The sequence below is a fragment of the Tinamus guttatus genome, unplaced genomic scaffold (assembly GCF_059628265.1).
Source record: "Tinamus guttatus ecotype Peru unplaced genomic scaffold, ASM5962826v1 Tinamus_guttatus_pri_ptg000749l, whole genome shotgun sequence".
Lineage (NCBI taxonomy): Eukaryota > Metazoa > Chordata > Aves > Tinamiformes > Tinamidae > Tinamus > Tinamus guttatus.
Window position 1 is genome coordinate 650,543 of NW_028289283.1, and position 17,869 is coordinate 668,411.

The following is a 17,869-nucleotide window of genomic DNA, read 5'->3' on the forward strand; positions in this document are numbered from 1 at the left end:
TTCAGTTCAAAATACAATTTCCCTGGCCATGCTTTCCTTCCAAATATCAGAGTAACTAAAATGAAGTGTTCTTCATTCTCTTTACAGCATTACTGATGCTTCAGCTTCTGCAGGTTTTCATTCTGGGCCTAACACTGGCATCTAGCCCAAACTTGCAAGGTGTCTTTCTTAGGTGGGGTTAAAAATGCAGAATTTTAGCAATATAAAAAAAAATCAAGTGTATTAGGAGAAATTCTAAGGTCCGCAGTGCTTATCCCAGGAAGGAGCAGCTCCTTCGCATTCCTTCCCAGCAGAATCCATTCCGGTGGGGGAGGCTGGTGCTGCAGAAAGCCCATGGCAGGATTGCTGATCACATCCTGGCAGAGTGCTCTGTCCCTGGATTATCTGGGGTGATGGAGACTCTCCCTTCCAGGAAAACTGCTTCCACATCTGGGTGCCCAGGAGTTGTGACTGGCAGAAGAGCAGGCACAAGGAACCTTGCTTTAGCCTCAGGACTAAAGGAGTCAGGGAAGGGAGAAGTCTTAGCCTTGTGCAAAATGCACACGTATTGCAGGGAGATGCATCCAAAATCAGCTCTATATCCTCCCAAGCAACAAAAGAAATTAAGTATCCTTAATCTTTTGTGTTTATTCCATTACATTCGGCAACTGCATATGGAATTCCTGGCTGTTTGTAAGCCTGGTTATTTCTGTTTCATTTCTTGTGCTATTTTAAATTAAATTTCTTAAATCCCAGGCCATCATGACTGACATTAATGTCAAGAAGTACTGGAGTTCCTGCCTCAGTTTTGTGCTTTGAAGATAAATAGAGGTGTGCAGAGAAGTGCCTAGCGTATTTACTTACTTTAAAAAAAAATTGCAGTATCTTTATTTTTCTTTGCCTTAAAGTTAATAATCTGTCAAAGAGCCTTGAATGCTCTTAGAAATGTGCAGTATGTCTTTTCATGTAGCAAAACAAAGGTTTTTGCAAAACCATTTCATTTTGTAATTACATGTTCTATTTATGTCATTACACGTGTTTACACTAATTACGCTGTTAGTCCTAATTACACTAATTGCATAAATACATGATAATCAACTAAAGTTTACTTTCAAAGAACAAAAGAAATTAACTCTAGACCTACACACTTAAGACTGCAAAACAAATGTATGAAAAAGCAAAAAAGTCATAGTTAAGGGCATAGCTTTTGCATCCTATGAAGAAAAATGTGCTTGCAGAGACCTCTTGCATTCGGGATAGGAATAATATTTTCAGTTATGTGAACAAAGGAGTCAAAGGATCAAAAGGATACTCAGTAATTCAACAGAAAGTGCATTAAATTTATAATGGCTATACTAAAAAGTGTCCCCCAGTCTCACTATCTCTTCTCGCATCTCACTGAAATTTTTGCTCAATATTTTGGGGGGCATAAGTTACACATAGAGAAAATGGATTTTTTAAAAAAATTCTTTTTTTGTTTCCCCTATTCTAGCTCTTTCAGGGTCTCTCAGCTCTTGCCAGGGACGTAGGAAAAGAAGGACCTCTTCTTTTCAGCTTTGCAAAGCAGCTTGCTTTTTTTAAGAAGGACCTACTAGTCTTTCTGCCCATATGGCGCTACGCAGTGAAGGGGTATTTCAGAAACACCTCCACAAACAAAACAAGCTCCTGTAGTCCCAAGTGGCAACCAGGATGCATATGAAAGTCAGATTTTAAACTCAGGAGATTTCATATGTTTGGTTTTGCAGAATTTCTGCGTAAAGCCATGGTATTCTAGGCAAAAAGCCACAGTGTGTATTCTTCAGTGCTGTTTTAATTGTATGAATTTCTTAAATAGTAAAAAGAACGAGACCCCCACATTCTCCAAGCTGTAGATTTATATTGGAGTAGTCCTGTTAAACCTACAGCTCCAAGGATGCTTTATGCTACAAATTTATTGAATAGCAAGTTTATGATTTTACAGGCTCTGAACATTTCCACATGGTAAATAGATTCAGTCTGTATAACTTCTCAAACTGCCCCAAAAGTACTCACAATCTAATCCGAATACATCAAGTCAAACCTCCAAATGCCTGTTAAAGACAGGCTCCATTTCTAACGGGTTTTTTGATTCATTTTTTAGTTTACATAGCAAATGTAGTTCATAAAAGATATTTAATATTATAACCTACTTCCCATTTCCTTACTCAGTTTAAAGGATTTTAACGTATTTCAGTCTAGAAAGCATCTATATACATACGGAAAGACATGTTCATAGCAAATGCAAGAAATCAGGTTGTTGCTTACAATCTAAAAATTGCAAGATTCGTTACAAAGAAAAAGAAAATGTAAAATCTCGTATTGAAAAGAAATGTTAATTCAACCTCACGCACAGCCTGTAAATCCCACGTTACATATTCAACAGCATAAAACAAAATACATTAAGCTTGTATATATATATATATATCTTTCACAAGAAATACAGCTGCACCCATGCAAGGTGCCTGAATCATCGCAAGACCTACTACAATTCTTACATTTGGGGAATTGCCAGGCTTGAACAATGCAAGCCCCATCTGTCAGGGCACCTCACAGCGGGAGAAATGACCCCATGTGCATGTGATGACCAGACAGAAGTGAACAACTTGCAGAACTGAGGGCACAAGTGCAGTAATTCCATGCTCACCCGGAAGAATGCTTAGAAATGGCCCCTTTAACTAAGCCACTCTGTGGCTCATTTATAAAGATTCAAAAAAAAAAAATCACCTCTGGATTTTCCTCCTTTTTCTTTTTGGTAGCAGTGGGTCCCTGAGCTGACTCTTCAGGAGTTTTCTTTGTCTCCACTTTACTTTCTGTCTGGGTTTGGACTTGAGGCTGAATAATGATAACCTAAAGGTACAAAAGAAAAAAAAAAAAAAGAGTTCACTACATGAACCTGAATTTGCCATCTGAAACCTTTGATCCTTCATTAAAGACTCACTTGATACCCATACAGGTAACAAATGCAAGTCAAAGGCACAAATGAGAAAAACTGGATACCTATGTATCCTACTTTATGATTCTAATGATTCATTTTACAGATGTATCCTAAACTTATTTCAGCCAAAGGGAGCCATGTGAATGGCATCTCTGAAAATTAGGATGTTTTATTTAGAAGGTTTCTAAAACTGACTCAGCAGCATAGTTTTAACTCTCATATTGTAAGTTCCTTTCTATGATCTGTATGTTCAAAACCACAGCCTCATCTCAGTCACACTAATGTTATTTCAGAGCATGTACATGTTGATGGGAAGGAAGATACTCCCCATAACTACAGATACAACCAAGATCAGAGTTCAATCCTCAGCATTTATATACTGTGAACTACCTACAGGGGATGCTCAGCTTTGCATAAACAAAACACTTTTTTTGTATTAAAATCCATTCTGATCTAGACCCTTACCTTATACAGACCTTTTAGATATTAGCATATCCAGCTCTGCTAGTATTCTTGGAATTACAACATCAGATTTAAATGTTGCAGAAAATATTATCTCAAAATCTATTACATTAAAAGGACCAAATGAAAATTTCTGACCACAGAACTATAAATGTGATGATACAACCATAACCAAGGCTTGCTAGGGACTACAGAAAATCTTGCAAAGCTCAATTTCTTGATGAAAGTTATTAGATTTGAACACACCTCTTTCTCTATTGCTATCTTTTAATGAATATTATTTAATCATTGCATATTTTGTATCAACTTAGCTGCTTAAAAGATTCAAGAGCATAAAAATAAATTGTTTTTAATTACCAACGGTTTAGTATGAGAAAAATAGAATGTTAGAAAATGTTAGAAAACGATGTTAGAAGAACATGCAAGAGAAATCTTCTTTTATTAACCTCAAAGTCATCCTACATCCTCTATTCTTTTTTATTATTATTTCTACTGTATTAGATCCCACACTGCAAACAAGATGCAAAATAGTAGTATCCTGGCAACAAATTACAGTAAAGACCTGTTGGGGAACATTGGCAGTCTTTACCAAATCTATGTCTAGTGTGAGAATGAGGAAGTTCTTGTATTTCACAGCTAAAACGCTGTACAAAGAGAAAACAATTTTTTTCCTCTCCTACAGATTCCTCTGTTGCTCAGTTCTGAACCCCTGAGCTCTCATTTCATTTCGCCTTCTCTTGGAAATGTGGAAGAGAATGCCTGATTATTTGATATACTCCCCGAGGATCAGTCGATACAACTAATATCACTGTATAATTGAAGAGGGAGTCCATAGGAAATTTGAGCCTTCGCAGAATTCAGGGATTTTATTAGTGAGGATTGGTTCAAGGAAAGGGAAGATCATATGGCACCATTAGTATTAGGCGACACAAGGATGCATTTTGTTCCCATTAAATAACTACACGTGCCCAGAGAAAGGTCTACCAGCGTTTGTGCATCCCCAGAAGAATTTTCTCATTGTTTTCCAATTATTGGTTTCGAAAGGACCCACTGACACCAGTGGCCACGCGCTCCCTGGGGAATATCCTGCTCACATCTGCCACGTAGTCCCCGTAGTTTCCCCCAAGAGCGCAGTGAACTGCAGAACGCACCTTGCTGTCGGCACTGATGAGCAGCGGCTGCACTTTGATGCCGTCGTTGACCACGGAGACGGCGGCGCTGGTGCCGAGGGGGGCCGCGTTGCTGGGCGAGGTGGATATGATGGCGTAGGCCACGCCGGCACCGCTCAGCGGGGACGAGATGGGTGCGGGCTCAGAGGCACCTTGTACCTGGCTGTTGGGCGCCTGCACATGGCTGACGGTGTTGTTGGCAGTCGGAAGGGCAGGGCTGGGGTTCTTGATGCTCACCACGGTTGCCTTTTGGAAGGCAGGGGGCTGTTTGGAAGGCTGCTCTCTGCACGGGGAGATGGGGAGACTGTCTGGAATCAGGGTCTTTGGCCTAACCTACAAACAGAGATGGAGATACAATTTGACACAGTCTAATACTGTGAGGAGCAAACAGGGTAAACATGCACTCTCCCTGCAGAGACTCTAATTGCAGCAACCACAGAACAGAAGCACTTAGAGAACCCTACAGCAGCTCCAAGTCAACAGCCATTCCTTTGCTTGTAGGTGAATTTCCTCTTCAGTTGAGCCATTTTTAGCCCATAACTCATGATGATGCTGAGCAAGAAGGAAGAAAAACATTGATTCCTCTCCACTATTAGCACATATCCACACACATGCTCCTCAAGTCACATTCAGTTCTCAGTAGGGATGCTTCAGCCCAAGCCTTTTTGAAGAACAGAGATCCCAAACACGATAACATCCTGTTCTGCAGGACACAACATTCACGCCATGAATTACGGCGTAGGAATGGAATCATTAAGGAACTTGTGGGAAGGCATTTACAGAAGCAGTAAATGTGCGCGTATGGTTTACACTGTCCATCAGTGAAGCAAGATTCTTACATTTTTACGAGGTCCCCTTTCTAATGGAGAAGAGATCAATCACTCTAATGCTCACAAAAAGGGGTAAAGGAAACCTCAAAAGCGTCACTGAACTTACTATTTTGTCGCTGTAAGTAAAAGGCTAATTTGCAGCTGAGGGTGAATGCAGAAGGAGCTTCCATGGATGGAGGGGGAACCTGTTTGCCAACATTTCTGACAGCTGTGGTTCCTGCTCCATACATGAGCCATCCATGAGTGACGGCTGCAGGCAATTGTATTCAGCTGATGTGATGTGTTTCCAGGAGGGTAATTAACGTCACCCTGTCAACATGGCTCTGACTTAACAGTATGTTAAGCACGCTTACAGAACTGCAAATAAATAATTTAAACTGCTTCACATGGAGTTAACTTTGTTCCCAGCTCATTCATTAGTATGACTGCATAAAACCATCAGTCCTTCCCGTGCTTACTTTAACCTGTCACTTCTCACACCTTCCATACTGTGAAGCAAAATGACAAGTTATAACAGATAGACATGGGAAACAGCTGTCTGTGCCATTGTACTATATAAGAACCATACCAAATACACTGACTTCAATCTCAAGCCTAAGTAAGCAATTTAAACAAAATGCAGGGATTTACGGATGGAGACAGAATCATCTCTCAAGGTTGGCCATCATCCTTTCCCATAAAGATATTAAGTGTAGCAACATAGGAAGTGACCAAAACTATGCTAAATTATGACATATCATCTTTAACATACGCTGACAGCAACTGGAATTTCCTTTCCTCTTATTCTCTATCTCACGTACTACATGTAATAATTATTTGATTTACTCAGTTAAGATAGCAGACAAATTCTCTGGACAAGATGTTTTACACAGGGGTCTATAATTAGCATCACATTTATAATTAGGCAACAGCCTTATTCTCAATACATGCACACATAGGGTTGGTTTCAAATCATCTTGGCCCAGGCATGTTGTGAACTAAGCTTCATAAACAGCTCAATGCAAGCAACTTGTTCATGTGTGTAACAGTTACACAAGCTGCTACTGTAACACCCACCTTTCTGTTTTCCGCATAACACCCTTTTCCATCCTGGGTTATTGCTTATATAGGTCTGTCATATGTAAACCTATACTTAGCTGCTCGTGTGGTACGACAGAAATGCATTTGTACAAATAGTACCATTTTTTCAGAAAAGAAAGTTTAAAGTTTTAGAAATTTGGCAGAACAGAATCAATAATAATCAAAATGTACTCATGGCTACATACTTAAACTTGAATCCTAGGTGTTTGGCCAACATTTAAAATTTACTATCTCTTCTTAAGACAAAATAAATTATTTGTTAATTAATATAACATCTCCTATCAATGGAAATATTGTGAACACACACAACAGCTAAACACATATATCACAGAGAAATAGAGAGAGAGGAAATAAAGAGCAGTTCAGATTCAAGATTTAATACAAGTGTTGCTGAGATCTTAACAAAAAAAATCTTGCAAAATTTTTGTAGTTTCTTTCTAGTCACAACACTGTCAGGTAGCCTACCAGCATCTACTGTATGTGTCATTCTTAATGACATTTCTACATTTAATCCAAGGTCTAATTAAAACTCAATGTCTAAATATATGTGTTTAAATATATAGTCATCTTTTCTACACTATTACATGTATATTGCTGTCACCTGCAATCCTTCAGTAAATTCTCTATTGAATAATACATATCCATGTCCTCTATATAATTATGCACCTTCTTCAAGTTGTGCATGAGCACATGTTGCTTTGCCATAAGTTCTTAATATACAGACAATGAAAAGGGCTTCTTTATTTCCGAAGTAAGGTATCCTCTGTAAAGCACTGTTGGAGAGGGCCAGCACCAGAACATCTACTGGGCATTTTCTGCCACCTTGTGATAACAGCGGGATATAGCGGTCTTCCAAGTTGTCACCTCTGCAGATTTCCTTACAAGTTCAAGCAATGCTCAGAACATTCTGCATTTACAGAATAATAAAAATGACTGACTACAAACAAATTTGAGGTGCTCCAAGCACTAGTTAAATTTTAAAAAAGTTAAAATTAAAATAATGTTTATTCCAGCAGGCCCCAGGTGTGAATCTGAAAAAGAAAATGAGCATAAAAATTCCTCTACCATTTCAGCGCTTGAACACCTATGAAGCTTCCCCTCCTGAACCTAAAAGCTAAGTTTAAGCACTTACTAAACAGAAAAGTGAAAAATCTTTTCTAGAGTTCACATTATGAGCCAAAAAGTAATCTGTGAGAATAAGCAGGTTCATTTAGGAAGAAACATGAGAGAAAGGGTTGGCATAAAGTCCCTTTTTTCACTGCAAAACCATAGCCTCAGTTTTGAGGTGGAAGGGGGATGGTGACACCAGTCTGAAGGCGATGGCATCAAAGACCTTTCTTGCAGAAAGTAGTGTGGACGAGATGGCACTGGTTGCCCTTGCAAGCAAGGCTTTGATGACCAAGCAAAGGTGTCAAAGTTTAGGAGCAGAGAAGGGAGGAGGAGGAGTAACGGCAGCAGGAACATTACAGAGAGGAAGCTGTAGCTCTGAGAGCCCTGCAAATAGCTTCTTTCCCCAAACATCTTTCCCTTCATTTGTGACAGCTGTCAAAGCACAACGTGATACTACCAGGCTGTAAGAAGAGAGTGCTTCTTATTGAATATAATGATGCCACAAACCGAGGTTGTTCTTGAATTTACTCAATACCCACAATGAGGGAAAGACTTGATTTCAGGTGGTGATATTCAGAGACCTACAGTACTTCACACAGAGCCTGCAGGTGAGTGCACTGTTCAAGGAGGTATTTCCAGGTTTGAGAATTCACAGAGTAACTGTCTGCTTTTCAGACAGGGAAATAACAGGGAGCCTGATCCTGCAAGACGTGCAGAGTGCTCTTTTGTTCAGCAACCTCTAATTTCACATGTTTTAGAGAGTCTGAGCTCAGAAGGGAATCGGCTCCTGTGATGAATAGAATTTCGGGTATATCCCAAAGATAAGGGCTCCCAAGATTCTGGGCAATCTGTTTCCTGAGCCACATACCACCACACGAGGCACAGCCAAGCTGCAGTGAAGAAAAGAAGAAGGTAAAAAAAAAGGAAAACCCTTACAGTCTCCAGATCTGACACAAACAAGTCCAGAGGCAAACAAGGAGAAGGGATGGAAAACACAGAATCCTTTGCCTCTCTGTGGACAATCACACATGGTCCTAAAGGAGAGGATTTAATTAGAATAGTTACCTCAGGGCAGATCCACAGGTGCTGCGAGGATTGTTCGGGGCAATTCTGGTAAGCAGAAATCCTAGCGTTCTCCTTGCAAGGACGAGTTAACGAGTGTACGCTGGTTACAAGCCCAGGGGGGATCCAGCTCCAGCTCACAATCTGGCAACACAGTTTCTCCCAGAAACTGCTTTTCAAAGCAAACACTAAAGATTTCTTAATGATGAATTCATCATCAGCACTCCCCCCCAAAAATGTTTTACTACCCCACTGGCCTCATGACTGGCATTTTGTTGCCAGGTTGCATTTGCGCAACTTGAGTTTCCAATGCCTAGATCTTGTTCTAGCTTTGTCAGCAGCGCTGAAAAGCCCCCTCCCCAATATCAGATGTCAGCTGGATGCTGCTCAGCATCAATCAGCCCTTCCTACTGGCAGGGCCGAGCTGAATTAGAGTAAATTTTTCAGCCTGACGTAATATCACATTGCCTTTGAGAGAAAGGCCATTATTCACACTTTATTTTCACTTCACCCTTGTACTCGGCACTTAAAATCCAAAACTCAGAATGGATTTGGCACAATTCATATGTCACAGAGGCAAAGTGCTGGGAGACGCAGACAGAGCTTTCATTCTTGAAAAGCTTTAGAGGATCACACAGAAAACATTAGCAATGGCTGATAAAATGAGTGCAATATGGGGTAATTATATCCTTCACCAGAACGAACAGATGCACACTGACTTCACTAAAGCTGCGCCTATTTATGCCAGCTGAGCATTGACACTTTCACTCTCCCCCCTCTTTCTTCTTTTTTTTTTTATCAATAAATATTGTGCAAAAGGAAAGGTTCTTCACAAGTTTGCAATGATACCCCCTAGCATACAGTTGTGCAAAGCCCTGACTACGCAGTTTGCCAGCACGCTTGATTTTTGGTTCCTTTCCTGTTAAGCCCCAATTCAGCCACCTCTGAAACAGCGATTAAAATGAGCACAGTTTATTTTCTTGACACATAGGGAAGATTTTAAAGCACGTCTGACTACTGATCCACATACACTTCTCTTGCTGTCCTCTGATGGGGCTACACAAAGTTATTCCATGTGAATCATGAGACCACTCGCCCAGGCTGACTCAGTTTATTGAATTCTGCTACCCTGGGCAGCATCTCTCCTGAGCATCTACCAGCCCACCTGATACATTCCACAGGAAAGCACATAAGGATGGCAGGAAAGGCAGGAAAAACAGCAAGCAAGTTTTCTGGCCCACATCTCCAGTCATTGCCAGACTGGCCAGTGAGAACCAGGGAAGAAATCTTAATTTGACTGAAAGCAACAAAGTTTTAATAGACTTCAGTATGGCCAGAACTACAGCCAGTGCCCTCAAATGAACCCAGGTCTCCCATTTAACAGGTTACGCAAAGTATAAACCCAAGAATCACTCTGTGATATTTTCACATATATTCAAATTATGCAAAGTAGATTGCAGGTTTTCCACAGGACTACACACCCAGTACATTTTGGTATTTCAATCTGTTAGTCACGGATAGCCTTCTTCAGTGAAAAGATGACAGAGAGATTACATAACCCCTGTGCAATTTTTAAGAAGACAGTGCAATTTCATTTAATTTTCTCCTCCAGGAGCCCCTTTAAGCCTTGCTAGACACTATAGAAATTGAAGTTTAGCTGAGAGAGACCTCTGTGTTGAAATCTGCCAGCTCTGCTTTTTGATGGTGGTGGTATAATGTAGTTAGATGGGAGGTCTTTATTAAAATGTTATCGGTCTTCTGAACACAAAACTGTATTCACATGAACTTGACTGATTTTTGCTAATGAATGTACATCTCCTCCCCACTTGTACTACCTGTATTTTCTGGTTTGGCATTGCCACTCTTGAGCTGGTGATCCAGTAAGTGGCTCTTTTCCATTTACAAAGGGGAAAACTACCATTAAACCAGTGAACTAAAATCAATATTCCAAATAATTATTCCAAATAATAACAAGCCAGGGTTGAGGCTGACAAGGATTCCTGCTTTTTTGCTTTGTATGCAATGATTCTGTCCTTGAACATGCAGTTATGTACGTGCCTCTGACAACAAAATTTAATACATATTGTTTAGGATTACAATAGGAATATAAAAGCCTGACTGCAATTATGCACATCAGTCAGTAACTTACTTCTATTTTTAATCTTTTCAGTGTTACAAGTCAGATAATCATCTATGATTAACTTACTTGACTTTAAATATAAAGTATCCGTGAAGCCTTTAGACACAAAAGAGTGAACACAGCTGTTTTCCTACTATCTTTACATTTTTACAGGTGAGTTCTGGGATCATGCTTGTACTGATCATCACTTTCACAGTTTTTTTCCTGGCTTTAGACAAGAATAAGGACACACTACAATGATTTGGCCATCTTGGATTCATTTACTAGCCAAAATTCAAAAAAGTTGAAACACAAAATAAATAACCCTACTTAGGGATAAGGAGCTTAAACTGGATGAACCATCACTAGTGTTAACTACTGTGCTATGAGTATCCAAAATTACTTTTTTTTGTCTAGCAGTCTGAACTAGATGAAAACGCACAAAAAGCTGCGATATCAAGAGATGAAAACTAATATGCTGGGGCATGAAGTTACAGTAGAGTGAGGAAACCTTTCTGTCAGCCTGCTGTTCAGCCAGAAGCCAACCACGAGATGTCATTAAAGCTTAGAGAGCCAGGCCAGTCCAGAATCAGACAGGGATCTAAAGCTACATCATTTGCATGGATGCAAATGGTGTCAGTAGAGAAAAGGGGATGTTGCTTCTCATCATCTTGGTACTTCGCAAAGAGCTTCAGACCCCTCACTTGCAGATTTTCATGCGCATTCATCTTCCTGGGTCCTTTTCAAACCGCACAGGACAGTAACGAGACAGGAGCAATACAAGCATCAGTAATAGCCAGTTTCAGTTCTCTTCCATGACATATCCTTGACTCTTCTATACTACTCAAATCAGGCAGTTCTCAAATGAAGAAAAGGTAACTGCCACTTAAACACAGAAGGGCAGATGTGACAGAGGAAGGCATTTTGAAAACTTGCACCTGGGATCCCTTGGATACATCACACTCTCATATACATCACACATTCATCTTTGGCCATACAGTAGAAGACTGGATTTCTTATCGCTGCCAGCCTCTGTTCACAAGGAGCAGTTCTTATTACTCCCCCTTATTCATACCTTCTTCCACAGTGGCTGCATGACAGCAGTGCAATATACTCAGCACAGAGCACTCCGGATGATCCAACAAACCCATGATGTCCCTGTGCCTACCTGCAACCCAGGCGATCTATCAAACCTACCCACTAGTGAGCAACTCAGACTCCCACAGACTTTCCAACAAAATACTGTGTCTTCATCCCAGTCTTCAAAGCTCTCCCTGTGAAGTACCATGGCGCACAGAGTCCCTACAACAAGGCTGGCAATCAAATAAGATGATCAGATACCTTCTATTCTAAAAATTAAGGACACATGCCTCCTCACTTCCAAAAACAAACATTTTCTAGCTTTTGCTTCTCTGAAAGAAATATATAGTGGCCTGTGATTAATAGCAATATGCCTATTAAAAATAAGTGAAGTGATAAAAAGAAACCCTAATGAGAACTCTCAATTGCACACGCTTCTTCCCATGGGGAAAGGATGAGAGAAGAAATAGCTTACAACAAATGTTAATCTTAGTGCTTAATACGTTACTGGAAGGTGTTCCAAATATGGTGACAAGTACAATCTAAAAGCTTAGATAGAATAAAACTGATTAACAACGATATTTATTAAAAGCTACACTTTCAGCCAGGCATTCACTAACCTGTATTTTGAAAAGCAATTTGTTTCTCTGTTTTCTGCACGCATACGGTCAATGAATATTAAATACAGCCGCAAACCCCTTAGCTAGGTTACATGCCATGCTGATTAAGTTAACTTGAATTAGATTGCATCTCTCCTCCACCAGCATTCCAGCGCACAGCCTGCAAGTGCAGAGGTGACGTACCAGAAAGGTGCATGACACCCCTCAGGGGATTAGAGTCCTTTCCTCTGCTGATGCTGTAATAATGACTTTACTCAATTCAATTACTCCATACTCAAACAATAAAGCAGTCCTGTCTCTCCACAGCACAACTTGGCTTAACTTTTTATATAAACATGCATTTCTACTAGCTTCTTTCCCCGTTTCAGTAAAAGTGACTTGCATTTAATAATATCTTTCCCACTTTCTAGTGTCTACACACAGTATTCACACACTACACTTAAAAAGGAATGATTTTTTTAGACTTATAGTGCAAACAGAGAGAACCAATCTGTTAAAACATTTCTCCTACAGCACACAGTAGTGTCATATAAGTTGCGTTCTGACTACAAGAGTCATTCTCCTCTCAAGAAATCTTCTGGGAGTGCTGTCCCTGGGGAGGCTAGAATAGTGGCTGGCTTTGCGATACACATAAAGAGAAGCCTTGGCCACCAGTGTTAATGAAAATTAGGGGAAGACGTTTTATAAATGAACATGTGTGTTTAAGTTTTGGAAGCATCAAGAAGCCACATTTTCTGGCTGGATTCACACTGTGCCCAGCAAAACTTTGTTGCTTTCAGTCAAATTAAGATTTCTTCCCTGGTTCTCACTGGCCAGTCTGGCAATGACTGGAGATGTGGGCCAGAAAACTTGCTTGCTGTTTTTCCTGCCTTTCCTGCCATCCTTATGTGCTTTCCTGTGGAATAAACATGTAGCAACAAAACACTCCCTGTCTCAAAGCAGGCTACAGTTTAGCGATTCAGTACAGACCCTGCTGAATTATGCACATTAAAACCACCACAATAGATAAAAACAAGTAGCATTTGACAGAAGATCTGAGCAAAGCCTATGGAGAAACATGCCCATTTTATTTCAAGCATTTGTGTGTACCTGTTTCTTTCCATTACTACCTGCTTGATAGGTCAATCACAGGCTTCTGTTAGTCAACTCGCTCTAAAGCAATCTGAAGACCTGCCTTCAACCAAGACTGGAAAAACAGGGCAGGGGAACAGCATTAAGATCTGATTTAGCTGCTGTTCAAATTATCACAGGCTCTCCATTAAACTGAGCAGAAACTGGACTGGGCCCAAATGATCAACAACAAAATGGCAGGTTTATTTTAACTTCTTTACTGCTTCATTTGAAATATTTGTTGGAGGAACAGAAACTAGGATCCTTTTTTCACGTGCTTTCAGGTGGCTATAGCACAACTTTAATGTTTATGTAAACAAGTGCCTAATAAGCAGACTGCCTGAATTGCAGGAAGAATTAAGAATTCTAACCTGTCTTAAGCCTCCGCCTCAATATTTGATGGGTGCTACAAAGCTCAGGAACAGCTCAAGAACATGCATCATCCAAGCACTTGAGGGGCAGACCTCCAAGATTTCCTTTTTAGAATGGAGAATGAGAAGGAAAACACACTTGGAATTGAAACCCTAAACATCATAACCCATAGCAGAACTTTTTATTTACTTGATCAAAAACAAAAACAAAAACATAACTTCATATTCTGGAGGGAAAAAAGTTCTGCAGAGAGGCTTGTTTTGGCAGTAATGAATGCCTAAGGAAATATTGTTTGTTTTGTGTAATGAACTTGTAATTAATGTTTGTTTGCTCTCCATTTAATAGCAGCTCTGCACTAAGTGATGGAATTTTGCTGCCATTCATGAATGTGCAGACTTTGAATCTTCATTCCCCATATGGAATGGCTCCCAGGGGGTTGTATCATAAACCCATTCGAATGAACAAAACAAATGATAAGTATCTGTACAATTGTGGAAAATGAGAAAGCTGCATGTATTACTTTAAAAAGATATTGTAAGAGCCACAGTTTGCTTGTGTGGTATTTTCCTGCTTGGCTGCATAGACAGAAATCAAAAGAGTCTGTCTAGGTGAGAAGAAGTGAAAACACGAGAATAATACAGCTCTTTCTGAGGGAGGAGTTCAAAAGAGGAGTTCCCTATTCCTCTTTGAATATGGTGTCACTCAAAAGATGGGAAGTACCTTCGATAATGTGATCTTATGTAAAGCTACCTATTTCATATTTTGTTTTGACAGTAATGAGTCTGTCATGTGGTTATCTTCCACGCTATCTATAGGAAATAGGAAATTTAGTGAAATGAAGCTCAGGACTATTGAGAAAGGTTGTTATTTCATTCGTATTAAATATCACTGCAGAAAGTGGTCTGTGAATGAAGCCTTTGCTAGGAAACAAGTGAAACAAAATGGAATATATATAAAAACATCACCACAAGCTAAACAGAAAGACAGAAAGCTTGTGTTCTTTTCAAAAAGTTCAGGAAATCAGCCCCCTCCACTTCTTTCAGTTCTTCAGAATTGAATCTAACATGCAATGAAAAATCTCTACTTAAAGGATAGAACATTGATGCCTCTTTAAGTGCAGCTTTTGCAATGCATCATTGGTGAAACAATTGAAGTCCCTCTTACAGGTCTTTCAGGTGCTCTTGAAACTCATCTATTTTCAGGAACAGGCTATTCCTCTTTGGCACCCCAAAATGGCAAAATGTCCATGTTATTATGTCACAAAAACAACTGAAAAACAAAGTCTTGGACTCGATAAGATAACTTTAACCTTCCTTTATGTTCACATCTTTGTTTTTCTTTAAAAAAAAGAACAACTTAAAGAGAGAATTCAAGAACTTTATCTTGGAAAGGCACTTTTCTTCAAGCAGATTTAGCTCATAGATCTGTTTCTTGATTTTACCACTAAAGAAATATTAGGAAAAAGTTTAAAGGAAGCATAGAAAAATCCAGCATTGACTTTAACGCTAGAAAACCGAGTGCACATATAAGAAATAGTTTTCTAATAGCCACAGAGGAAGAAATACACTTGATAATCATGAGTCCAAGTTTCAGAAGAAAACTATAGGATACTAAAACCCACTACAGAAAAAAATGTGTGGAAAATGCCATCTAAAAATTTGGGGAAAGAGGGTAGAAATGGGAAACAAAGTACATTGGTAGGGAACTTTTGCCTGATGTTGAAAGAAAAAGGAGGTGTGGAGGAGGCAAGAGAAATTGGTGAGTGTAAATCTCCTTATACTTTCATTCCTACACAGGAAAGACAATTTTGCATCAGTCTGACATCATTTCAGATCACAAAAATTGGTTGAACCAAAATTTTATACTGGGATAGATGTAGAAAAAGCACCTAAGTTGGTAAGAGAATATGCGACTCTAAATCCGGACCAGAAAGGTTGATACTTACACCTCCTTTTAAATCACAGAACTGCAGATTCATATCAGTGATTTGTGATGCATTTCATAAAAAGCACATATTTACACTTCATTTTTTCCTTTCACAATGAACACACAGGGCCTTTGAAGGCTTTTCCCAAAGAAAAGTGATTTTTCTTTTTTTTTATGACTGTGCTGTTCAACTTTCAGTGAAGCTAGTCTCTATGGTAATATACAGCATCCAATAATTCAAGCTTTACTCAGCCAAATAGGTGTACTGAACTATACAGGCACGGGCAGCAGACAGGAACAGAGCAAAATACACATAAAGGACAACAGATACCTTGAAACTTTGTTTGTACCTGAGGTAGCACTGCTGGTCCTTGTCCTGCCAACCTCTGCAAGGAGCTGACCTGAGGAACTTTAATGGGCACTGCAGTGATAGTTCCCAAAGTCTGTTGGAAGAAAAGAGTTGAAGAATATTTGAAACACTTGCAAAGCCACTCCAGACAACTCTGCCCTACCCAGCATTTCCCTTTCAGCCGTTTGGTTGTCTCTTTCCCAATTTGTAACAGAAGTGAGCCCATTTAAAGCTCTCTCCTCCTGTCTTAACAAAGACAGCAAAGCCTTCCTTCTCATCAACCTCCCCTTCAAAGCACCATTAAAAAAAGTCTATGGGCTCCTTAAAGCATTTTGTGAGTCTGAGTGGACATGTCTCATCATTGCTTAGTTTTTTTGATACGCACAGGAAATACAAGTGTGCTGCCATGGCTGAAAGTTATACAGGCACTAGCTTGTTTTCAAAAGAGATCCAAAGCGAGGTGGAACATGCCTCTAACATGTCACAGCAAAACTTCAAAACCTGCACTGCTAGAATGATACATTTCACGGGACCAGGGTCATGAGGAACATTCACTGTGTCTTAGTGAAGAGTAAATACTGAATTATTAAAACTGAAAAATACTTTTCTATCTACTATAGCACACCACAGCACTCAGCATCCATGTGTCCAGCAGAACAACTACTATGATTTGAGTTTATTTTCCCTACTCACCTTTGGTTAAATAATAGTTTTATTTGAATCTTATCTAAGAGATTAGCTCCTCCTATAAACAAAAACTGTGCTGTAGACTACATGAAGTTTACCTGGTAGATAGTGAAGTGATACTTCTAACCCAGTATTATCTCTGTGCCTGGTGAATCAAGCTGGATACCCAGTGATGAGCAAAATATGGCTTTGTGATGATACAGAATCACATACACACAAGTTTTTTTCCCCCTAAAACTATCCAAGCAATGCCAATCCTTAACTCATTTCTCATACATCTATTGGGATAAAAAAAAGCTCTTAAAGCTTCACTCATAGACACTTTATTATAATATTGAATAATACTGTATTGGAGACATTGTAAATAACTGTCACTTATCTCCCACACAACCAGGAACTGGTATCTTACACAGTTAAAATGGGCTCCTAGATCTGCAAGGAATGCCTCACATTCCTCTTTGCCCTCTTTCATGCTCTCACCCTCCCACACAGAGTTCATATTTTGGTTAACTGGCCAATTCTCTTAAAGCGGGTTTTGTAATTTTAATCTAAACTTCTTTAATTACGTTAAGAAGACATAAAGATACAAGCAAGTGGACAGCTGGCGCTGTAAGAGCAAGCGCCCCTTGGTCTCTGGCCCAGAAAACTTACCAGATTTATCGAAATGTCTAATAGGGAAAGACAAACTAGTTCAATTGGGTTTCTCCATATAATGTAAATATAATGTAATCAGAGTTCAGACAAAGAGAAATTCTTTCAGATTTGTGCTGCCACAACCTTCTCAGGTGGCACCAATAGAGTAATAAAATAATTTACCTCATTTTAACTTGTATTTGATAAGAATTCTATGCATCTCCATGCAGAATATCTCTAATAATCTTGCCCTAAAGAGCAGACATTTTCAAACCCTACCACTCCTCCTGGAGACGTTTGCATTTGTGATGTATCCAGGAAAGACCAA

The 17,869-nt window shown here is 39.5% G+C and overlaps 1 protein-coding gene across 5 annotated transcripts in view; it reads right to left on the bottom strand.

The window, feature by feature from the left end:
• PHF21B (PHD finger protein 21B) overlaps positions 1–17,869 on the bottom strand; it is a 127,743-nt gene that overhangs the window by 17,632 nt on the left and 92,242 nt on the right. For all 5 annotated transcript variants that reach the window (XM_088537364.1, XM_088537366.1, XM_088537363.1 and 2 more), the window contains 3 exons: positions 16,223–16,315; positions 4,546–4,896; positions 2,722–2,844 (listed from right to left, as the gene is read on the bottom strand). In XM_088537364.1, the coding sequence (XP_088393490.1) occupies positions 2,722–2,844; positions 4,546–4,896; positions 16,223–16,315 (567 nt within the window). The remainder of the gene's footprint in view (positions 1–2,721; positions 2,845–4,545; positions 4,897–16,222; positions 16,316–17,869) is intronic.